The sequence below is a fragment of the Leptinotarsa decemlineata genome, unplaced genomic scaffold (assembly GCF_025532065.1).
Source record: "Leptinotarsa decemlineata unplaced genomic scaffold, Ldec_3_MD MMD2_tig00078422_RagTag_RagTag, whole genome shotgun sequence".
NCBI lineage: Eukaryota > Metazoa > Arthropoda > Insecta > Coleoptera > Chrysomelidae > Leptinotarsa > Leptinotarsa decemlineata.
In genome coordinates this window covers 10,766,296-10,793,496 of record NW_027412747.1, presented here as the reverse complement: position 1 = coordinate 10,793,496, position 27,201 = coordinate 10,766,296, and the positions used below count along the sequence as shown (strand labels likewise).

Here is a 27,201-nt window from a genome sequence, read left to right as displayed (position 1 = left end):
TGTTCTGGTTCTTAGCAATTGCCAAACGAATAAAATTGTATCGCTAAATAAGAAAAACAAAGATGGTACAAGATCTCCTATAGAATGTCCAGATATGATTGCCTTCTATCGGGATCACATGGGAGGAGTCGACCGGGCAGACCAAATGGCGGGATTGTATGAATTTGACAGAAAATCAAAAAAATGGTGGATCAAAGTTTTTTTCAGGCTTTTGATGATGTCAGCTGTAAATACCTGGATAATTTACAAAGAATTATCAGAAAAAAAAAACCATTTCTAGACTTTCTCGTACCATTAGCCGAAGCAATTCTCAGCGAAGGCCAGAAAAAAACAACTTTAGTAAAAGGTCCATCAACAAGTGGTCGTCCTTCCAAAAAAAGACTGAGTCAAAAAAACGTTCCGATGCATCTGCCTACTGAAGGTAAAACTCGAAGGAGATGTGCTCGCTGTGCCGAAACTAAGATTCAGAAGATGACCAAGACAGTGTGCAGTCAATGCAGGTTACCATTATGCAAGAATTGTTTTGCTGCATACCATACTTAACAATTTTTAAAATTTATAAAAATGATTTCTGTAAGACGCTTGGTACATATATGTACCACCATCAAAGACCCTAAAGGACTGGTGGTACATATATGTACCTTCCTCCCACCACTTCCTATAAATAAAAATTCATATGAATTTCGATGCAGATGTTTTATTTGATCGCCACTGACATTGAACCACTGAAAATCTAACCCATAACCCTTGAAACAAAAACTCGTCTCGAAAGGGTTAAACAAATTTCACAAATTTTTTATTTTTAGATGCGTTTTGCTAACAACGTAGAATTGAATATTAAACACTGGGCAACAATTCTTATGTACAACAGTAGTGGACTCTCAACTTGATTGGCTAATTGGGTTGAAGTTGTTATTCCCTGCAATTTGTTTTATCAGATTTCTGTGAACATTAGTATGTTAATGAGTCTGTGGATTTATGTTGCTGTGGGTGATTAGAATAATTGTTTATAGTTCTGTCCAATCCAAAAACTCCCCAACTATATTCATTCACTAAACTTCCTAAACAACATAATCCTATCAGACACGTTATGTCGTTTCTGACAGTACTCCTCATCTTCATTCAGTATCAAAAATTCCAATGGTCTGAAAAACATTTCTAACATTCATCTGCCAACAAATTCATTCCCAAGCATTCCTCCAGAAAATTCTTAGAAAGTCATAGATGAAATGCTTCTCAAAAATCTTACGAATCCAATAATTCATTCGTATATCCTCTCACTATCGTCAGTATGTCTTAGCCAGAATCATTTCAAATTCAATGACATCACATATAACAACAAAGAAGGCCTCATAGTGGGTAATTCCTAGTGGATAATTCGAAGAAACTATAGGTGTGGGTATGGTGACGATATGATAGCTTGTTCCACAGGAACATATAAACAACTACAGTCGTTTTTGCAATAAATCAACTTTATTTGATTATTTATTTTTATTAATTTTTTTATTTGCCATGAAAGATATATAAAATTAAAATAACAATTATTTATAGTCTATTTCAAAAGAGTGTAGAGTAATAAAATCTCATTAAGTATTCAAAAGCGCTACAGGGTGATCCGTCAATAAATTCTGTCACTTCCCTAGTCCGCATTGCAAAATTATGTCGTTTCATAAAGAGCAGGTAGGTATCACCCTGTTTTAAGGGATTTGTCCATTGTTATCGACGGATAAATACTGAGCCAGAGGCGCGCTAGTGGGATAATTGCCAAAAGAATATGCATTCATAAAAATTATATTAAAGGAAATAAAAATTTAATACAGCAGAACAGTGTTATTAAAAAAATATAAAATGTAACAATAAAATATATACGAACCGAAATCGGGAAATACTCACAAACACACACGAACGAACTTTACGTATTGAAACACTTGTGGGGACTTTAAATCAATTTATTCACAAAAACGACAAGAACTTTACTGGATACGTTATTACAATTTGACACTTGAACAATACTAAAACTGTGAACTTCCCTTAACGTTTAACCACACTCTATTTATACCCTAATTGAATGTTCTAGAGATTACTAGGTACAATTTTCGAGAACCTTCCGAGAAAATAATTATTCAGACTACCCTTAATTCTAAACCCTAACCTAAGCAAAAGTGTCACTGTCACTGATACACTGGTCTCTGTCCAGATTGCTTATCCCGCTACAGTATATTTACAATTCAATTAAATTATTCTACATCAGTATAGTCTTCATCCGAAGAACTGTCATCATCCCCTGGTGTTATAATTATAGGGTCAACCACCTGATCGACCAAGTTGTCCAGTTCCCACATTTTATCTTCCTCTTTTAAAACATGCTGGATTGCTTTTTGCCAGTTTTCTGATGTGATTTCCATAATGGCTTGATCAAACAATACCTTGACATCTTTCATTTTAAATGTGGTATTGTGCCTTGCAACATATCCTTTAACTTGTGCCCATATAAGTTCTATAGGATTTAATTCGCAATGATATGGCGGTAGGCGCAGCACAGTTACTTTATACTTTTCTGCTACATCTTCTACGGCATATTTCATGAAGCGAGATTTATGTTGTTTTACTATGGCTAGTAGTTCCTTCTTTACTGAATTCGTCTCAAACTGAATACCTTTTTTTGACAGCCAGTTAATAATTTCTTGCTTTCTCCAAGCTGAAGTTGGTACCTTCTCTAAGCGCCTTGAATGGTAGCTTGCATTATCCATAACCACGACCGAATCAGCTGAAAGAAATTTTAACATTTCCCCGAAGTAGTCTTCGAAGACATCCGAATTCATGTCCTCATGATAATCTCCCGTCCGGCACGACTCAAAGCTTAACAAACCTTCTTTTAAAAATCCGTCTTAAAGTGCCCGAAGGCACTTTAATACCCGTCGAAAGGCCTTCTATGAAAGCTTGGCGAGAACTTGTTATATTTTTATCTTGCCACATTTTTTTGACTATATAACCTTCGTTTATCCACGTCTCATCAAGATAAAAAATTTTCTTTTGCTCTCTGCGGTACTGCTTTATAGTTGTCAAATATTTTCGTCTCCAGCAAACAATTTCATCACTTTCCAGTAATAGTGCCTTTCGATTGTGCTTTTCCCAGGCAAAATTCATACTTTTTAAAGTTTTCCATAAAAGTTTTCTGGATATCAAAGGAATATCGTTATCTTGGCTTATCTCGATAAATATTTTTTCAAGAGTGGGTATTTCCTTTTTAAAATAAAACGAATGAACTTTTCTTCGAATGTCACATTTGGTGTCTTCATCTAAGATTTTTATTGGTCTTCCTGATTTTCTCTTGCATGGACTTACCTGGCCTGATATCTTTCTTTCTCGCAATAATTTAAAAATCGTGGACTGTCCAATTCCAGTCATTCGGGCACATCGCTCAACACTTTCTTGCACAGACAAACTAGGGTGATCGTGTTTTATGCAATCATATACATTTAAAATTATAACTTTTCCGCAAACAGATAGCGGAGAATTTTTTACACTTCTTTCCTTTGGAGTAAATGTCCCCATTTTATAACTTTTTCACTATTTCTATATCACAATATCACTGTACGTTTAATTGGTGTAGTAACAATTACTATTATAACTCGAATGTTTAAGACACCATTACAATATATTTAAACCCTTTTTCTTAATTACCTGGGTTTAATAGGTATTGCATGATTGGTGGGCAGGGTCAAAAAGGGATTATTATAATGACATGGCACCTCGGAACTAAGTGTTAACCCTTTTTTGAGAAATCATGCTCAAGTATATGAACCCAAATTGCATATTAAATAAGTTTACAAGAACCACTAAAATTAATCTTAATCTTTTTTTAAGAAATTTTACTTACCTAAATACATGTAGGTACTTAGTTTTAGACCAAATTACTTCCCAAAAATGGCCTTTTATTATTATCTATGTCTGTAATTTTTAATTTACTTTAATTATTAAGTTTAATAATCCTAAGATTTGCCTACGCCCATGGACGACAACGAAATTCAGGCAAATTTTATGACACTTCATGATTTATTACTCTACACTCCTTTGAAATAGACTATAATCTAATTCAGCAAATAGATCGGTTTGTTGCTCATAAACGGTATAAACTTGTTCATCAGCAAGTTAACTGATCAATCAATGAACGTTGTGAAGTTGAAGATATAAAATGTGAATTGTAAACATCAAAAATTGTGAAGATATAAAATTTAAAATGTATAAATGTAAAATTGTATAATCAAGAGACGCATAAATATAAATTTTAAAATATTTCAATATTAATATAAGTTACAAAAAGGATTTGAAGCCTTATAACTCCTATTTAATTATATGCGAGCGCTTTCGACAGCTGGTCGTGCTATCAACATCAAGGCTCTACTCAAAGTAGTATATATATATATATATATGATGTGTTGTTTTTCCGGGTGTTCATCCGTTGTGTACTATTCGATAGTCGACGTTTCGCCATCATCTCAGATGGCATTATCAGTTACGAGTTATATATATATATATATATATATATATATATATATATATATATATATATATATTGGTGTGACACCCAAGTCAACTTGCCAAGTTTTGTGTGTCACACCAATAGGTGTGACTGCATTAACCTTTCTAGATTTTCTATATATAAACTAAAATACCAGAACATAGACAGAACCTACATTTACCAGATGAAACACAGCTTAAATACAATACTCAACCAAAACTATTTCGAACTGAAGGAAAAATGTATAAACAAACAGATGGACTAGCGTGGGATCCCCACTATCTAGCATTATATCCGAAATATACCTGCAAACCATAGATGAGAAAATCTTATCAATAATAAAAACACATGATGAAAAAGGAGAATGGTTCGGATACGTTGACGATGAACTATACATCTGTTTGAAAAATGTGTTTAAAAGCTCTTTTTTCGTTAATCAGCTGTCGCCCCCATACGAACAAGCTCCACCATACCCGCAAGTTCAAACCATCCACCATCACACAAAATGGCGGCCTAAAACGCATTGATATACAGAATGTTAAGGATACCACTTAGCAATGAAGCCCGGAACGAGGAACGGAAAATCATAAACCAAATAGCAAACGAGAACGGATACACCCAAAAGACAATAGATGAATTAGAAAACAGAATCAAACAAAAAATACAGAACAAGGATCAAACCAGTCCAACAGATAAAACAACAAAACGTGGACAGAATTTACGTACGTAGGTCACCAAACCAAAAACTAACAAACATCTTCAAACCACTGAACATCAACATCACATACAAGCCAAACACGAAAATAACACAAAAAATAAACAACTATGAAAAAGAAGAAGATAAAAACCTAAACGGGGTGTACAGCATACAATGCTCGGACTGCAACAAATTCTATATCGGCCAAACCAAGAAAAAACTGATTCAAAGGTATATACGACGAGCACAAAAAGGCATACATAAACCCAATAGTATATAAATCAAACCTCGCAACACATGCCATACAAAACAAACATAATTTTCCCCAACCAGAGAACATAAGACTCATCTGGGAAAACTTAAATATATATATATATATATATATATATATATATATATATATATATATATATATATATATATATATATATATATATATCTATATATATATATATATATAAAATCTAGAAAGGTTAATGCAGTCAAGCTGCTGGAAAATAATTCCATGAAAATCAAAAAATAAATAGATAAGTACTCTTTGATCATTCCCATATTGATTTCAATTTAAGAGCCAACTTGGCAAGTTGACTTGGGTGTCACACCAATAGGTGGTTCCACTTATGTTTCGCTTGCGTTTACGCAGCTATTTTTATCAAGTACTTTCTTGGTTTTTTCTCATTTTGTCTTCAATCGAGGACCGCCTGCCCGGTACTGACGATGCCCAATAGGCTGAAACAGCTGTATACCGGTGGCTCTTAAATTGAAATCAATATGGGAATGATCAAAGAGTACTTATCTATTTATATATAGATATATATTTATATATATATATATATATATATATATATATATATATATATATATATTAACTGGTCATAACAGGTGACGCAATAGTCATAAATGACGTCACAAGGCCACTGTGACCAAAAATTTTAAATGGGACCCTATGGCAAGTGACAGCTCGTTTGAAAGGTATTGAAAATACCTATTCAGTCATACCAATTTTGTTTGGGTTTCGGCTGATTTTGATTGATAAATTGAAGAAATACGAAAATTATAGTTTCGCATTCAATTAATAAAGATTTAAGAACCAGTTCTTATAATAAGTGTTCAAAATGTGCTCCATCTACTTCCTGGCAGTAATGCATCCTATTGCTAAACTCTTGTCGTACTCGTCCCAGTGTGTCAGCGGAAATTGCCCTACATTCTTCAACAATTCGTTGTTTCAGAATGGCAATACTGTCAGGTGCTGTAGCGTAAACCTTAGATTTCAAGTACCCCATAGAAAAAAATCTAATGGTGTAAGGTCCGGTGACCGAGCTGGCTATTCGATCGAACCTCGTCGTCCAATTCATCTACCACGATATTCTTCATCTAGGTAACGTCTTACTGCACCGTAATAGTGTGCAGGAGCACCATCTTGTTGAAACGTTATTTCCAAGTTGTCGAATTCATCTGGATTATCTTCTAGAATTTCAAGAATTAACGCCTCAATATCAGTTTGTAACATCTCCAGATACAATTCACCGGTTAAGTTAGCATTGAGAAAAAGAGGCCCAACTATGTGGTTTCCCAAAATACCTGCCCAAACATTTACTTTTTCTGGAAATTGAGTATGTTTTTCACGAGAGATGTGAGGATTTGTGTCACTCCAATACCTCACATTTTGAGTGTTAACATTTCCATTGAGAAAGAAAGTACTTTCGTCACTAAAACAAATTGTCTGTATGTAGCCTGGTTGTTGGTTCATTTTATCGAACATAGTTTCACAGAATTCTAGTCTTCGGTCGGGGTCATCATCTGAAAGTTGATGCACCATTTTTAATTTGTATGGATGAAATTTGTTTTTAGCCAACACCCTATGTACTGTCCTTTGACTGACTTCACAGATAGACGTAACTTGGGCTGTGGAAGAAGTAGGGTTCACTACCATTTCTCCAAGTATGTCAATTTTTTTGTCATCACTAATTGTTGGTCGACCAGATCGTTTGGCATCTTGAACACTACCTGATGCTTCAAACTTCCGAAGAAGCTCCCTCAAATAAACCGTCGATATAGGGCGATCGGGGTACCTCTCATTGAACAGTCGTTCCGCTGCATGGAAATTGTTTCTACATTCACCAATTATTAAGATAGCTGCTACTTTGTCGGCTACAGTACGTACCATTTTGCCTATGTAAACACTTAAACGTCTCGTTAAACAATAGCTTAGGTAAATTTTCAAGGTATAAACACTTTTGACAAGTAGATAATTCAAACACGTCAACCTTTTTGACAATGAACCAGAGGCGTACTTTAAAATCTTTATTAATTAAATGCGAAACAATAATTTTCGTATTTCTTCAATTTATCAATCAAAATCAGCCGAAACCCAAACAAAATTGGTATGACTGAATAGGTATTTTCAATACCTTTCAAACGAGCTGTCACTTGCCATAGGGTCCCATTTAAAATTTTTGGTCACAGTGGCCTTGTGACGTCATTTATGACTATTGCGTCACCTGTTATGACCAGTTAAGAAGCCTACATCCGTTTATTTCCACCCTCCAAATTTCATTATTATAAGTATACCCGTTCCTAAGATACGATATATATATATATATATATATATATATATTTATATATATATATATATATATATATATATATATATATATATATACATATATATATATATATATGTATATATATATATATATATATATATATATATATATATATATATATATATATATATATATATATACATATATATATATATATGTATATATATATATATATATATATATGTATATATATATATATATATATATATATTTGTATATATATATATATATATTAAACATGTATGAATTTTTTTGAAGAAATATTTCCTAAAATCGGATATATCTTGCCAGGGGTGTATTTTAGTTATAGGACATTCTTCATAAATTTGACATCTTTTATTTTATAGTATCCAAAAATAATAGAATAGTGCATGGTTTGCATCTGAAAAAATCGTGTTTCGTCAGTTTTCTCGATTTTATGTCTTAGATGGAAATTTTGACCACTCTGTAAATTATTTTCGAAAATTCGATGGACCTATTGATGACTTGATGCTTAAGGGGTGATTTTGTGGAATTTCACATTTTCAACTGTTACTGTCTGTGAGTTATGATTTTTTCGGAGTGGTGCTGTAACTGTCAAATTTTTCAGAAAAAAATTAATATCTCGAAAACTAACAAATTTGGGTATAGGCATTTTTATACAAAGTGGGCCTAAAATGTGCTGAAAAATTCAAAAATGTAATAAAATATAGGATGTTCCATTTGAAATAAGGAAGTTGCCCTCAACTTCCGGTATAACGGAAAGAAACCGGAAGTTGAAAAAATTTCAGTTGAGTAGGCTATTTTATAGAACTCACTACCATAAAATTTCAAGTTTTTATTTGGAATTGTCCTCCATATATTCCTAACGAACGCTCGTCGTGAAAGACCCTGTATAAGACTGGTAACTCCATAGGTAGACATATAAAAAACAACAAGTCACACATTCTCCTGAATGATGAAAATAACCCTTCGTTGTGAGATTTTCATCAAACAAGTCTGAAGATTGTCTCGAGGAGTGATACATACATATGAGACAGTAAATATTTCGAAATGGAATCTCGAAATCAATGTCTGTCGGATATAATTTATTATCCAGCGTGGTATTAGCCGGGAAAGTAGTTATTTTTCGGCAGGCATTCACCACAACCTATTACGAATTCGCGTTTTCATATTGTATGAAAACATTTGAGATAACCATTGTTTAGTGATATACGTGTTTCGATTGTTTGCGGTTTTGTGAACTGTCTAGTGAAAATCTCACGATAAAATGTTATTTGAATATGATGAAATTCAATAAAAATGTCCATCTGTGAGAACTGAAAACTTTCAATCATAAATTGTATGAAGATATTCGGAAAATTGTTACCTCTGATATACATGTACCCACATTCACAAGACAGTTCAAGAGTTTTCAATTGAATAGATGTTGTGGACACTACTATGAGTTGATAAGATGCGTTTTCGCTTTGCCAATATGAATCATACAAAAGGAATTTTCACAGCGAATGGAAAAGAACTTCGTAGTATTTCAATCAAAGTAAATACAAATATGACAACAGGAAAATTCACCTCGAGAAATAATTTCTGCCAGGTCATACAATAGAATGTAATGACGAAAGAAAATATTTTTCCTGTATTCATAATGCTTCTTAGGTAAACATTTTTTGTCAACAACGAAATCATCGGAAAATGATTGCAAAATAATTCCCATATCAGAATCGTGGAAAGAAAGTTATCTACAAAAAAACGCTCATTATTCTATCTTCGAGTTAGAAGTTCGCAATCAAAAAGTGCATTAGTTTCCATCCATCTTCAGAGGAAATATATGATACCAAGTTGAAATTTATTTGTTGTTTTTAGTGGAAATACTTCTTATGAATCATTTTGAAAGTTTTATGCCAGACAAATGCAGTTTTTTAAATTTTGGCGAAGTCGCTGATGTAGATATCGAATTGACTAGAATCTGGAATTAACAAAGTGTTATTATTTGTGAGGTATGTCGAGAATTTGATTAAGGTCTGGTTGTTTCCCCCATCGTTGTTCACGCGATAGTTTTAACCTTACTGTTTTCTCCTACCAGTTGAAGGAGTTGCAACCACCTTTCAGTGGACTGTATCAAGAATGATAAATGATTGATTGTTATAGATATATTGAGAGAGAATGATGTGCAATAGTTTAACATGAACTCGAACAGTCTTTTTTCTCCATTTTTTTCACGTTTTACGGTAGCTACGGACCTCGAGCGGTAAATTTCAAATTGTATGTGTAGGATGACACAAACTATGTGATAGGAGATGAAAGAGAAATAAATTCGGAATGGTTCTGATATCAGGTACAGGTTATAGTATCATGTACAAGATCAATATATGCTGTCCGACATCTAGTTCCCTTATAAATATGAACGCATCAGTACCATTTTCAGTAGCAGACGAAACGTAATGTATAAAAACCTGCAGCCACGACTAATATACCTGAAAACAACCGACAATTTAAATGCACAAAACTTTTCCCATATCGACTTCATTTTAAATTCAAATTAATGAATTGTCCACCACCATCTTTGGGAACAAATTTTTGGGGTACCAGGAACCCAAAACCAGGGACACTTGAGTATGATTTGAAGATTCTCCATTCACCTTTCAGGTTAAAAAAATTATTATATTTCCGAATGAAAATATGTTAAAATGTATTTTTCAGTTATTCAGTTATTTAGCTGTTGCTTTTTAAGAACGGCTAATCTCAGGAGTCTATAGTCTATTTCAAAAGAGTGTAGAGTAATAAATCATGAAGTGTCTTTTCACAAACTACACTTAAACGATTTGATCTCCACTAACTTTATTGAAAATAATCATAACATGTTTCGCTAAAACATTAGCTTTTTCAAATGATTAATACATCCAAGCATCCTTACATTCATATTTATATACTACAGGTAACCACAATCGAGACTACCTGTAAGAAATTACCTGAATCTCTACATCACATACCTGCTCGATTATGCTTACCTAAAGCAAATTGCCTACCATCTACATCAATAATAATTCTTTATGGGTTTTTAAGAAAACAAGTTCAATAATGGTGATCTATTCAAATCTAATTGGTCATTCATTAGAATATTTGAATTTTTAAGTTTATTAATTTCCATTGCTTCTAAATGATTCAGTTTGAAACCTTTATTTTCAATGTGCAAAATTTCGAATTCTTCATTAAAGATGTGATTTTCTTCTAGAAGATGATTTGAATACGTTGAATTTGTTTTCTTGTTTACATAGCTCTTATGATGTTCCTGGATTCGATTCCTAAATGTCCTGCCAGTTTGACCAATATATACCTTAGGGCACGTTCCACACTTTAATTTATATACCCCTGATTTCTCGAATTTAGATGTCTTATCTTTATTATTTTTAACTAGCTTTCCCAACGTATTACTTGTTCTATATGCAATTTTAATATCTCTATTTCTCAAAAATGAAGCCACTTTTTCCGTTGGTTGTCCAAAATAGGTTAAAGCTCTATAATTTTGATTATCTACCTTATCAATGGGACAACCAACGGAAAAAGTGGCTTCATTTTTGAGAAATAGAGATATTAAAATTGCATATAGAACAAGTAATACGTTGGGAAAGCTAGTTAAAAATAATAAAGATAAGACATCTAAATTCGAGAAATCAGGGGTATATAAATTAAAGTGTGGAACGTGCCCTAAGGTATATATTGGTCAAACTGGCAGGACATTTAGGAATCGAATCCAGGAACATCATAAGAGCTATGTAAACAAGAAAACAAATTCAACGTATTCAAATCATCTTCTAGAAGAAAATCACATCTTTAATGAAGAATTCGAAATTTTGCACATTGAAAATAAAGGTTTCAAACTGAATCATTTAGAAGCAATGGAAATTAATAAACTTAAAAATTCAAATATTCTAATGAATGACCAATTAGATTTGAATAGATCACCATTATTGAACTTGTTTTCTTAAAAACCCATAAAGAATTATTATTGATGTAGATGGTAGGCAATTTGCTTTAGGTAAGCATAATCGAGCAGGTATGTGATGTAGAGATTCAGGTAATTTCTTACAGGTAGTCTCGATTGTGGTTACCTGTAGTATATAAATATGAATGTAAGGATGCTTGGATGTATTAATCATTTGAAAAAGCTAATGTTTTAGCGAAACATGTTATGATTATTTTCAATAAAGTTAGTGGAGATCAAATCGTTTAAGTGTAGTTTGTGAAATTACTATGGATCTTCATCAAGTAACGGCCGAATCAATCAGAAAATCATGAAGTGTCATAAAATTTGCCTGAATTTCGTTGTCGTCCATGGGCGTAGGCAAATCTTAGGATTATTAAACTTAATAATTAAAGTAAATTAAAAATTACAGACATAGATAATAATAAAAGGCCATTTTTGGGAAGTAATTTGGTCTAAAACTAAGTACCTACATGTATTTAGGTAAGTAAAATTTCTTAAAAAAAGATTAAGATTAATTTTAGTGGTTCTTGTAAACTTATTTAATATGCAATTTGGGTTCATATACTTGAGCATGATTTCTCAAAAAAAGGGTTAACACTTAGTTCCGAGGTGCCATGTCATTATAATAATCCCTTTTTGACCCTGCCCACCAATCATGCAATACCTATTAAACCCAGGTAATTAAGAAAAAGGGTTTAAATATATTGTAATGGTGTCTTAAACATTCGAGTTATAATAGTAATTGTTACTACACCAATTAAACGTACAGTGATATTGTGATATAGAAATAGTGAAAAAGTTATAAAATGGGGACATTTACTCCAAAGAAAAGAAGTGTAAAAAATTCTCCGCTATCTGTTTGCGAAAAAGTTATAATTTTAAATGTATATGATTGCATAAAACACGATCACCCTAGTTTGTCTGTGCAATAAAGTGTTGAGCGATGTACCCGAATGACTGGAATTGGACAGTCCACGATTTTTAAATTATTGCGAGAAAGAAAGATATCAGGCCAGGTAAGTCCATGCAAGAGAAAATCAGGAAGACCAATAAAAATCTTAGATGAAGACACCAAATGTGACATTCGAAGAAAAGTTCATTCGTTTTATTTTAAAAAGGAAATACCCACTCTTGAAAAAATATTTATCGAGATAAGCCAAGATAACGATATTCCTTTGATATCCAGAAAACTTTTATGGAAAACTTTAAAAAGTATGAATTTTGCCTGGGAAAAGCACAATCGAAAGGCACTATTACTGGAAAGTGATGAAATTGTTTGCTGGAGACGAAAATATTTGACAACTATAAAGCAGTACCGCAGAGAGCAAAAGAAAATTTTTTATCTTGATGAGACGTGGATAAACGAAGGTTATATAGTCAAAAAAATGTGGCAAGATAAAAATATAACAAGTTCTCGCCAAGCTTTCATAGAAGGCCTTTCGACGGGTATTAAAGTGCCTTCGGGAAAAGGGAAGAGGCTTATAATTGCTCACATTGGAAGCGAAGACGGATTTTTAAAAGAAGGTTTGTTAAGCTTTGAGTCGTGCCGGACGGGAGATTATCATGAGGACATGAATTCGGATGTCTTCGAAGACTACTTCGGGGAAATGTTAAAATTTCTTTCAGCTGATTCGGTCGTGGTTATGGATAATGCAAGCTACCATTCAAGGCGCTTAGAGAAGGTACCAACTTCAGCTTGGAGAAAGCAAGAAATTATTAACTGGCTGTCAAAAAAAGGTATTCAGTTTGAGACGAATTCAGTAAAGAAGGAACTACTAGCCATAGTAAAACAACATAAATCTCGCTTCATGAAATATGCCGTAGAAGATGTAGCAGTATAAAGTATAAAGTAACTGTGCTGCGCCTACCGCCATATCATTGCGAATTAAATCCTATAGAACTTATATGGGCACAAGTTAAAGGATATGTTGCAAGGCACAATACCACATTTAAAATGAAAGATGTCAAGGTATTGTTTGATCAAGCCATTATGGAAATTACATCAGAAGACTGGCAAAAAGCAATCCAGCATGTTTTAAAAGAGGAAGATAAAATGTGGGAACTGGACAACTTGGTCGATCAGGTGGTTGACCCTATAATTATAACACCAGGGGATGATGACAGTTCTTCGGATGAAGACTATACTGATGTAGAATAATTTAATTGAATTGTAAATATACTGTAGCGGGATAAGCAATCTGGACAGAGACCAGTGTATCAGTGACAGTGACACTTTTGCTTAGGTTAGGGTTAAAAATTAAGGGTAGTCTGAATAATTATTTTCTCGGAAGGTTCTCGAAAATTGTACCTAGTAATCTCTAGAACATTCAATTAGGGTATAAATAGAGTGTTGTTAAACGGTAAGGGAAGTTCACAGTTTTAGTATTGTTCAAGTGTCAAATTGTAATAACGTATCCAGTAAAGTTCTTGTCGTTTTTGTGAATAAATTGATTTAAAGTCCCCACAAGTGTTTCAATACGTAAAGTTCGTTCGTGTGTGTTTGTGAGTATTTCCCGATTTCGGTTCGTATATATTTTATTGTTACATTTTATATTTTTTTAATAACACTGTTCTGCTGTATTAAATTTTTATTTCCTTTAATATAATTTTTATGAATGCATATTCTTTTGGCAATTATCCCACTAGCGCGCCTCTGGCTCAGTATTTATCCGTCGATAACAATGGACAAATCCCTTAAAACAGGGTGATACCTACCTGCTCTTTATGAAACGACATAATTTTGCAATGCGGACTAGGGAAGTGACAGAATTTATTGACGGATCACCCTGTAGCGCTTTTGAATACTTAATGAGATTTTATTACTCTACACTCTTTTGAAATAGACTATAGTGTGAGCTAAGGATTAACGAGGTCATACCTTTTTACGTGCGAATTATAGCACGAAATTTCAAAAACTTGTTTTTGCTACAAATATTTTCTGTTAACAATCACGCCTATGAAAAGACATTGAAACTGATTACCATAAGTTTTATTGTTCGAAGTCTTCAAAAAAAAATGTGTGCCTGGCACATGCACAAAATATTTAACCTGACAAATTTAATTTCATGACTTCCAGTTTTTGTCCTCTCGACGAAACCTTTCAAATGGCCTGTCACATATTATATTGTTACACTTTCCCCGTGGGTTCACCAATAATTGAGTACTCGGTACAATAATCAAAACTAACTTCATTTCACTGTCAATACAACACTTCAATTGAAACTTCAACTATTATTCAAATGTCTATCGCCTTGTTAGATCGCTCTGTACTGCTTTGTCCGCGAAAATTCACTTTATCGATATGTTCTTAGGTAGCGTTTATATATGACAATCGAAGGCGGTAGAAAATTCGCCGGAATTCCATCGAAGCCGGTAGCATTATTCTCGAAGCAACGCCACATCTACAACGGCTACAAGCGCAGGTCGAGTTGAGCACGTCACAATTGATTTATGATGACCAGCGGCGGCCACTGTTATTCTTTTTAGGGGATTATTCACAACAACATGTTATCATTAGTAACCCACCAAAATTCTCTTCTTGATTTCTACACTCATACAAAACTACAGACTTCATCTCCTGAAGACTCCAACTGAATTATTGAAACGTACATCGCGAACAATTATGCAGCTCTGGTGTTTGGGAAAAGTGCTTGCTTTGGACTTATTCTACGCTACATATTTTAGTTATAACTCTCATCAAGAGTATTACAGTTTACATTGCCGAACCTTCGCCATTTTCTTGTGAATCAATCTATTCACAGGGAACATTTTTCATTCAGTCTTATTTTAGAAAAAAAAAAGAGTTATCGAAAACTCAATCTCAAGTAACGGTCTTACTCAATTCCACCACTCCAAAGGAGTGGTGGAATTGAGTAAGACCACCACTCCAAAGGAGTGGTGGAATTGATTAAGACCGTTACTGCAAGCATATTTGTAGCAAAAACTTTATTCTTTCCCGACAGTTCTTATGACCAGATCTGTTGGAGTTTGCTTATACTTGCCACGGAAAGAGTTTTTCAGTAAGGTTACCTCTTTGAGTGGCGTTGTTTCTTCTTCTAGTAAGTTTACCTCTTCATGATATCCAAATGGTGCAGGACGGTTCCCTCTAGGATCTGTACATCCTCCCCGTAATCTCCGCATACTTTTATTTTGATATGGACCATTGCACATTTGTCTATCCCGAATTCTATACCGATAGCATGCGTGTATTCCTCCACCTCCCTTGAGGCCTGATGCAGATTCTTTTTTTCATAGTCATAAAATTTAAGTTCATCCATATGAAATAATTTTTGAGGTGTCACATTTGTATTGTCGAAAATTTGTGAGCGCAGCGGATAATCGCAAAAGAGGAGAAGAATGAGGGAATCTCCCTGAACTACAACCCTTCTGAAAGTGACTTGCTTTAGTTTGACTCTAGATTGACCAGATGCTATTATGAAGCGAGTCTACCAGAATGGTATCAGTTGTTCAAAGCATCTCACTATTTTGTCAGATACCACAAGGCATATGCGCAAATGCAAAATGCGATCTTGCGAAGTTAAAAATTTGTTGGCGGTAATCGACACAGTCTATAGAGAGGTTATGCTTATACTATACTATTATCATTATCAGCATCAAACCAGTCATGGTATTAGTCAAAAAAGATTTCGATACTCTGCAGGCATTTGCCAGAGGTAAATGTTTCAAATTTGTTTTTGGAATATTCAGTTTCTTTGTATAAATGTATTTCTCCGTGACAGAGTCATGAGATCAGTGCTTCTAGATAAATGAAAGGTAACCCCCGAACTATCAAAATGTGACAATATTGTTTTGTAACACCTTTTATCAATAGTGACTGTTAGTAGCATGAAATGATGATATTAATATATATGTAAATATTTCAATTCTAGATTGTAATTTATGACTGAATATTCTTCTATATATACAGTGTTTTTCTTTAATGTCTCCCCCCTTTTAGTTTTTGAACGGGTCAACTCAAAAAATTTAAATTTGGGATTATGCATGAATACTTTATTTTGAAGTGAAAATGACTGATGGCGACTGGACGCCATCTGGTGAAAAAAATTAAATGGAAAGGAAGGTCTTGTGACACATTTTTTGAAGCTCCTGACAAATGCTTCACGACTCAAGATTATAATGTCAATATCTTCAACTACTACAAAATGGCGGAACTTTAAATAATTACCTGATTACATTGACATTTACCTACATAATATGAGTTAATAAGCTTGAGGTCAGTTCATGGAATTATTAAATGTTCCGCCATTTTGTAGTAGGTGAAGATATATATATATATATATATATATATATATATATATATATACCGGGTGTCCCACATTTTATGTGACAGGCAATATCTGGTTTGTTGAAGGAGATACACAAAAATGTTTCATACAAAAGTTTCAGGAGTTCATGAGAGCTATATTTTGTATATTTTGATATAATTTTTAAATATACAGGGTGTTTGGTGTAGGTGCTACAGACCAAAATTCCATTTTTAAAAATAGAACGCCCTGTATATCATTACATATTCAGATGATACGTTAAATTCTGATATCATTTCATGTTTGATTTTTGAAATTCGGTTACGGCGTTGTTGAGTTATTGCTTAAAATGTAAAGTCTTGAGAACGACTTTTATTTTTAAAAATATCTCATACAATTATTCTCTCTGCATCAGATCACATGAAAATTAGTCAAAATTTTGGGTGTTCGAAGTAATGGTTTCAACTTTGAGTTGTGGAATTCAGTCAGAAATCATTTTGAATATGAAACAATTGCGAAATTGAAAGAGGTGTATTCGAAAACAAATCTTTAATTAATAACAATGTAAATAATATAACTTGATAAATCATTTCATAAGAATGGTAGGTACCTAGAAATAAGTCCTAAAAATTGTTCGAAGTGATGCCCATTAGATATTATACAGGCTTCGAAACGTCGAATCACTTCTCTCGTACAAGTCGCTCTTATAATATCAGGCGTAATATCACTGCACGCTAGTCGAATTTTCATTTTCAGATCATCCACATTCAAAGGGGGAGTAGTGAAAACAATATCTTTCAAATAACCCCATAGGAAAAAATCAAGCGGTGATAAATCTGGGGAACGAGCCGGCCACCGAATTGGACCCTTATTACCAATCCATCTATTTGGGTACGTTCTATCCAGATATTCAGTAACAACCTGTGAATTGTGAGGAGGAGCACCATCTTGTTGCCACCAAATTCCTTGTCGTTCAGCTATGGGAATATCTTCCATCAACTGGATCAAATCATTTTCTAGAAAATGTAAATATCGCAATCCATTGAGATTTTCATTGAAAAAGTAAGGTCCTATGATGCGGCCATTGAACAATCCACACCATACATTAATACCCCAAGTAGTTTGAAAATTACTTTCGCGGACCCAGTGGGGATTTTCTTGAGACCAATAGTGACTGTTATGTCGATTCACAACTCCATTATTGTGGAATCGCGATTCATCGCTCCACAAAATTTGACTGAATATGTTAGGACTTTCATGTAATATTACCTGAATACAAGCAATGAATTCAAGTCGTCGTTCAAAGTCCGTGGTTTCAAACCTTGTACCAACTGAATTTTGAATGGGTGGTATTTATTTTCTTTCAGAATTCTCTGTACATTAGATTTACTCACACCGACTTCTTCTGCAAGAGTACGGATAGAAACATGTGGATGAATAATAATATAAGCCAACACATTGATCTCTAAATCTTCAGTTCTAACAGATCTCGTATGATGACGATGCTTTATAGTAGAAGGAAATGACCCAGTTCGCAATTTTTCTACAACTCTCGAAAAAGTCATTTGTGACGGAATGGGTCTGTCTGGAAAACGTTCTTGGTATAGACGTTGTGCTTGACGGCAGTTTTTCTGACATTCCCCAAAAATTAATAACATATCAATGCAATCACTTGGACTAAACGCGAAAGGCATACTGGAGTTTTCGCACAAAGAACACAGTTACTGTTTTGCAAAGAATCACTGAATCAAACTGACAAGTAGATACAATTCAACAACATTTGTTACTATGGCATCAACAAGCATAAGCTACTTGATGAAATTGTGCAATATAAAGCAATTCACCCTTAAGTTTGTCACATTCTCAAGAATTTCAATATTATATTCAACTGATATCGATATCGTATCGTAGAGGTGAGAATAATGGTTTGTATTTAGTAGTAGTCTAGTTCAATTTAATAAAAGATATAGACTGGATTCGTGTACGAGTAAATAAGTTTTTTTGAAACTTTATATTTAAGGAAAAGTGCAATAACTCAACAACGCCGTAACCGAATTTCAAAAACCAAACATGAAATGATATCAGAATTTAACGTAGCATCTGAATATGTAATGATATACAGGGCGTTCTATTTTAAAAAATGGAATTTTATCAAAATATAGCTCTCATGAACTCCTAAAACTTTTGTATGAAACATTTTTGTGTATCTCCTTCAACAAACCAGATATTGCCTGTCACATAAAATGTGGGACACCCGGTATATATATATATATATATATATATATATATATATATATATATATATATATATATATATATATGTTTTTGGAATTGTTGATTGTAATTCGATTTGAATGATCATTCATGATGGTCATTATGATCATTCATGATGGTCATTAACAATCGTAAATGAACGACAAATCCAATTAAATCTGACCACGAAATCCCCACTTGATTGAAAAAGTCTCTTTCACGCCACTGGAAAATTTGAATTCCGAAGAACTGAATCGACAATTTGTCTTGATGTATCCAAACTAGATCCATCAAAGTCTTCCCTGTGAATGATCACCATCAACTCTTTTACTTTATATCAGATTCAACGTAGGAACTTCAGTCATCAGTTCATAAATGGATTCTCATAATGAACTACACATCCCCCAGAGACCACCCGTTTTTGCCAAACTCTGCGAAAATACGTCCCGAATTAGCATAGTTATATACAATTCAATATTTATGTCTCATCTTTCAGGCCATAAGCTGTTTGAAGAGGGCTTTGTGGGCGCAGCCCTTGAACTGGAAAATACTCTTTAATTTGGGATTAGCGCATCTCTCCACCCTGCAACCAGCTTCAGCGTTCAATTTTGCTTGCGCTGCCGTCAATTTGAGGCCAGATGTCGCTGATTGTTTCGCAGTATTGGGAGGTGAGATTACCGAGGATTGCTGATAAAGTTTGGGAAATACTTGATTGCTTAGAGATGAGTTAATGAATCTGAAAGTGTTACCATAATAAATGATCTTTACACATTTTATTTCTTATGGTCCTAGACGAATACCATAAATGGTATATAGTTTGCTGAAATGCCCCGTTTGAGTAGGGGAGACCGGGGTTGGTAGTCACAAATTTTTTTCTTTGGCATTTTTAGTGTCTTTAATAAATTATTAATGATATTTTTTTTAATAGATAGTATTTTTATACTCATTTGAAAAAAATATTTCAACATCATCCATAGAGGGAGTATAACAATTCTTATGGAAAAGAAAAAGTGTGACTTTTAACCCCTGGCCGGGGATGGTTGTCACAGTATCTGGAGCAGGTAGTCACATAGGTATAGTCGAAGTAACCGGTATTGTACATAGTTGAAGCTGTCGGCGATCACAAAGGCCAAAAAAACAATATAGAGAAATAAAACCGCTGCCAACTAGTCCACGTGGACAGTAGACTTGGCGGTTTGTATTGGATGATTTTTACTAACCGAGTTTTATGATTGGCGGAAGAGTCATAAAATTGAATTTGAAGTCATGTTACGGTGACGAATAGAATGCGAGGATGGTTATACGAGTCGTGTTGTCAATGTTCAGTTCAGGAACTAATCGCGATTTGAGTGTTTCAATGTATATAAGAATCTACATCTCAAATTTGGTTTCGAGGGAAACAAACTATTACAAGCAACATCAGATTTGACCGAAATCCCTTCCTCAACTGTACGTGAAATAGTCAAAAGCAAATCTCATGAACGCAAGATGCGATGTGATACGGGATTACCGAAACTTTTAGATGTTCATCTGATGAAGTCAATGAAAAAAATCAATATACAACTGTTATAAAAGCAATGAGATACCTACAATTGAAATCATAAGGAAGAAATTGAATACGTGAATAACGTGATCTGATGTCACAAAACTCTTCAGAATTGGATAAAGAAACGAGGATTTAGATTTGGAATAATAAACAAACGTCAAGCACTTGTGATGCACTGTTTGGAAGCTTTGGTGTAGTAATGAATATTACTGGAGTTTTTCCCAACACCAAATCGTTATTTTCAAGATCAAATTGGTTTAATCTTCCTCTTGAAGATGATCACTTCGTGATCGAAACACGTGTCGAGGTGTTAAAAATAACGATTTAGTGTTGGGAAGAACTCCAGTAATATTCAAACATCAAGAAGTTATGGAAAGCAAAAGAATAGTGGAATTGCGTAACAAATATTTATAGAACAAATTACTAAATATAGACAAGAACAACGACAAATTTTCTATTTGGACGAAACTTGGTATGACACTCACGACACAGTTTCGAAAGGGTGGACTGATGATTCGAGATTGTGTACGCCTAACATGCCTGCAAACAAAGGATCGCGACTAATCATTATGCATTGCGGAGGAAGTGAAGGATAGGTTCCGAAGTCTTTGAAATTATGTGGAAAAAACTTGAGGACCGCAATGTTGACTATCATTAGAAAATGAAAGCTAATATTTTTAATTAATGGTTTGAAAACACATTGACCTCAAATTTGGATGCGAATAGTGTAATAGTTCTTGACAACGCTCCGTATCATTCGCGATAGCTTATCAAAGTACCAGATAAAAATTCGAGGAAAGATGAAATGAAAAGTTTTTTAATGGGTAACAAGTTGTATTTTGAAAATAACTATACCATAAACCAACTATTTGAAGTTTTTTAGACAAAAACATTTGAAAATGTGTATGCCCTTGAGAGTATTACTGAAATGTATGTACACACCATACTGAGACTTCCCCCCTATTTTTGTGTTTTCAATCTCATCGAGTTGATTTGGGAAAAATTGAAACAAAGCATCAGGCATAAAAATAATTTTCCAAAATTTTATAAGAAGGTAATAGAGCTAGTTGAAGAAGAAGTATTTAATATTAACGAAGAAGACTGGCAGAAAAGGATTAAAAAAGTAATTTTAGTTGAAAAAGACTATATTCCATTTCTGAAGAATACTTATTTGAAACATCTGAGTGTAACCCATATATGAAGTCACAGTAGTTGAAGTGGCTCAGCACCAAACTATGACAGAGCATTTTTTTCAGAGATTGGCCTAAAATAAATCGATTGCAGTGTAGCAGTTTCAACAACATATAGGCTTTTCTTATTAAATTTTCAACATGCCCGGTAAATCTAAGGTCAGTGTCCAGCATCATCCCCAAGTTTTTAGCTGTATTGACAAGAGTCAAGATAGTATAACCTAGTTCTAAGTGGAAATTATTTTCGGCCAATTCACGATTCTTCTGCGATCCAAAATGCATCATCATTGTTTCATTAGGATACACTTCCAAATTATGTTCATCGATTTTAAAGTGCATATATGATTGTACGTCATCAACATGAGTCTGTATTTTTCAATTCTTGATTGACGAGATGATATCGGTAGTATAAATAAAGGTCCTGAAATAGAGCCCTGTGGTACTAGAATATCGAGAGATAAGGAGTAATGACCATCAACAACAACTTCCTGAGATCTACCCAGTAAATAAGATCAGTTGGGAATTGAGTAAAAAAAGTATTTTTATTGTTTTTATAATTTAGTATCTAATATAGAAGAATTTTAATGATTATGTGAAGTTTCATCTGACAAAAGGAGAAAGGATTGAATTTCACTTACCTGATTTAGATCAGTTCTTTAGTGGATGCACTGATTTGATTGTGAAATCTCAAAAATAGCCTCTTTTCAGTACATATTGCTTTTGGAATCCATGACATGTTCACTTAGGGTGCATCTTTGGGGAACTAATCTATAGGGTCTTTCATTAAGCGCTTCTTATCTTCAGATTTGAATTAAACAAAGAGTGTGTGTGAGGCATAAATGAAATTTTTCATTCGTTTGAAAGACCTATTGATGCCATTATGTCTGGAATATAATATTGTTCAATTGTTCGCACATCCGAAACGTTCAATTTTCCATGACTCTGGCGCATAAAACGGGCTGAATTTGATTGATGGCACGGGTTATGTTGGTTTTGAGGACCGCTGTGGTATGGCAACTTGAAAAATCCCCACAAGAAAAAGTCTAACGGAGTCAAATCGCACGATCTCGGTGGCCAGTTCACATCACCTCCACGTGAGATGACCATGCCCTCAAATCCCTCGTGCAGAATATCTAATGTGACATATGAATTAACTTTGATTTTTTTCACCAAACATGTATTTTAATGAACGCTGATAATCTTGATCACTCTGAGACTGAGACGAATATTATTTTGTATCTTCTAAACCAGAGGTCGGCAAGTAGTTTTAGGTGGGATCCGAATACTGTGGGAAAATTTTGACGAGGTCCAGAATAAACAACTGATGAAAATTGAGTGCTACCTATGTATTATTTTGGTTTCAAATTGAATTCTGTGTTATTAAACATAAGACCTGAAATTAATGAGAGAAATTATACCGACGGCCTTGAGTCAGTTTTTCATAGTTTTTTTCTCAAGGGGAACAGCAAATTAGAAGTATGTCTTCTAGGTGGGCGTTCGTTAATCTCGAACGATATTTATTTTTCAAAAATTCATCTATGCGAAATGTTTCGCATACGTTCGTCGAGCCAAACATAGTGGCCAAATTTACAGCTAGTTTCTTGCAATTTTCATATTTTTCTGGGACATGTTTGGCACAAAATTCTTCAGTGGAGACCGTTTTATACATTTGCTAAGACACATCTTCTTGCAAAACTATTATCTGTATTTGAAGTGATGCCTTTGACAGATTGAATAACTTGGCAGCCATATCTGTCCATTTTGCTGCTACATTCACCTCAGATGGCGATTTGAGAAATGGATAGCTTGTCCATCTCTGCAAAGTTTTGGAATCTTGTAGCAAATTCATTTCTAAGATCGGCCAGATATTTTATAAACACTGCAATGTCTTCTTCAGAGTTCTTTTTATATTCAAGAATTGTCGGTAAATGAATAAATTTTTGTCCTTGTAATTTTGTGTTGAGCGCATTTAAATATTTCAAATTATTTTATTAGAAAAGCCACGCTTGTTTGTTATGAACTCCAAAGTGTTTTCTGGCTCCCTCTGTATCTAAGTTCTGCAAGAAGGAAGTTACTTATTCTTTTATCAGCCAGAAACGTTCAATAACCTGAACTTTGCTTAGCCAACGAACATTGTTGTGTTTCAGTAAGTCAGAATACGCTGAATCACATTCAGAAAGAAACTCCTTGAAATGTCGGTGCTGAAGAGCAGAATGAGACCTTATAAATTCAATCAACTTGACCAAGCTGTCCATTACTTCTTTCAGTGTGGCACTAATCTTTCCACAAAGGACTGCCTGGTAAAATGTGCACTAATGCGGTATTATACCCGAGTTTGTGTCCCTGATTCTCTTTACTATACCTCTTTCTTTGCCAATCATTGCTGGAACACCGACAGTTGAAAGCGACACCATTTTATCATAACTAATGTTAGATTTAGTAATAAATTCATCAATGATCTTGAATAAATCTTCTTCTCGAGTGTTACCTTTCAACAGCAATATTACTAGCAATATTGTCCTTAGCTCGCACAAGTTTCTTAACTTCTGAGAGTTGTCGTTCGTATGGGGGCGGCAGCTGATTAACGAAAAAACAGATTTCAAACAGATTTTTCAAAACTCTTGTTGCTAGCAATATTGCTAGCAACTCTTCTCTAAATCTGACACTGAATATTAAGAAATCTTACGAAAATAGACATTTGTTCATCATCAACAATGTCACATGACTCGTCCAGTGCTATGGCGTAGCAAGGTGCCTTTTGCAAGAGTTCAAGAAGAGTGTTTTCAATATCAGCAGCTGAAATTTTCGATTTTCGTGTATTACTTCTCGCTGATAATGGAATACTCTGAAATGCAGTGACATCTTTTTTTCCTCCACAAAGTACCGTGACTACTTCCAACATACATTTCTTCACCATCTCAGAATCTGAAAATGGTTTTTGGTGTTTATTAAGCGTCCAGTACACACGTAACGCTACTTCTATGAATTTTTCTGGCTCGCTCATGCAACGAACTAGTAATTTCGTACTTTTGTTGTGAGCTCTTAACAATAGCGAAAGTTTTATTGCATATAAGGCACACTGGAACCTATCAGGCAGCGTAAAACAATATTGTTCATTCCATTCTACCAGAAACCTCCTATTTTCACTGTCTGTCCACTTTATGCTTTTTAGGATCCATATTAGCATAGGTACGAAAATATTATGAAAACGCGAATAATCACAAAACAAATGAATGAGTCTGCTTTCTCCCGCTCACATGCCGACACCCCCGATTTCGAAACTCGCTCGCGCTTGTTTCAATAAAACAATCGCAAGCGCGCACAAACACACACACACACACATACACACACACACACACATACCTGTCGCGCAATAGTAGTGTGGACACCACGCCCTGGTGTGAATTGTGGGGTCATCGAAGTTATTATAACCAGGCGGTAGAGGCTCATTAGGTGAATACCCAGCTATTTCCAGTTCTTCTTTACACACCGAAGCCAGTGACTTTTCATCAAAACAGACATCTGTGGCCATGACCACACCTCAACAGTAACTGCAGGTCAACCCACTGATGTCATTTTGTGGCCACATACACAATTCACACACCTCAAAATTTCAAGGTCATTATCTCCAAGGACATTATTTCCGGTATCATTATGTGGCCATATACACTTGTTTTATATTGTGTTTATATAAAATTATAGAAAATTTCCTGAAAGCTGGCAATATAGATTTTTTCATTTCGATTATTTTCAAAACAACTGAAAGTATTGAAAACTCTAACGGGAATGATTTTATTTGTCGGTGGATCATTTCTACAAATGATAATCGAGCATTTCAAATTTAAAAAAAACGTTTTTGATATACACACTTCTATAAACGATGCTTGTTTTATTTGATGAACGTTTCGTCGATCTACCAACATCCCAAGAATGCGTTTTGGACTCTTCGAACTCTTTAATTTTCACCTATCTCTTGTTTATACTACAAAAAATTTTTCATGAATCTTTGCTGAATCTTTAATGAAATTTGCTCTCGATAATGCAGTAGTCGCCATTAATTTCATGCAGTATATTTCAATGTACTAAATTTCGATATATGATTCACTGAAAAATCTTAGTAGAGTGAAAAGATACTGGAAATGAATAAAGAAATAATAATAATAACGTCTTTATTATTCTTGGATATATTTCTTCTCACAATTCTTTAGTCAATGTTGAATAAATTGAAAATTAAATCCGAAGTTCAACTCGGTGGCAAAAAAAGCCAGTTCATTGTTCTTTTATGAAAGTTATTATTGTTTTTTATTTTGATTATTTTCGAAACAACTGGTACTTTTGGTTTCTCTACAAACACCGAAGTCGGAAACTGCACCGTTCGCTCCATGTCAATCTACTGATGCCACTTAGTGGCCACATACACACTTCATATACCTCAAAATTCCAAGTTAATTATCTCCAAGGTATCAGGTATCATTATGTGGCCATACACCGTCATATCCAACTGCGTTAATAAAACAATAATCAACGAATCTTCATTAGTTTCATTTGTACTACAATTCCCAAAGTAAATTTCATAATTCATTTCGAAATCTATCGAAACAAAATCTATAATAAATTAAAATATTGAAAATCCCAATATGTAATATGGAGTCAGGTGCTAAAAGTCTCTTCACATGAGTTAGAAAACGGATTGTACAAATCAGATCTCACTATTTTGAACATATTTTCTATCATGCTCTATCTTTGAAAATACAAGAAGTTGGATATGTTCTTTGAAAAGTAATCGATCGTATATTGTTGCCGATTTATCAACCTTATTCTGACGATTAAACACGTCTTCTTCCACACTGGTTTAATTTACTTTGAGTTTTTTCGTACACACCAAAGCTTTCGACTCATCATCGGAAATAACTTCAATGCATATCAACCTACTGATATCATTTTGTGGCCAAAATAATTATGTGGCCATTCATACACAGTCGTGCCCGAATGCCTTAATGAAAATAATGAACTACTGGCCACTGAAAGTGGATTGAAATTCCATGAATTGAAATCAGAATTGAGCATGCACACAAAATGAAGTCATCACAATTAATCTTATTGATATATTCCAATGTATGGAATTCCCAACTTTGATTTCATTAAATAGTTGAAAAACG

At 34.0% G+C, this 27,201-nt stretch overlaps 1 protein-coding gene across 1 annotated transcript in view; it reads left to right on the top strand.

Moving 5' to 3' along the window:
- Nucleotides 1-27,201, top strand: part of BBS4 (Bardet-Biedl syndrome 4) — a 150,681-nt gene that overhangs the window by 60,925 nt on the left and 62,555 nt on the right. The window contains exon 8 of the mRNA XM_074186423.1: nucleotides 19,803-19,974. Within this exon, the coding sequence (XP_074042524.1) occupies nucleotides 19,803-19,974 (172 nt within the window). The remainder of the gene's footprint in view (nucleotides 1-19,802; nucleotides 19,975-27,201) is intronic.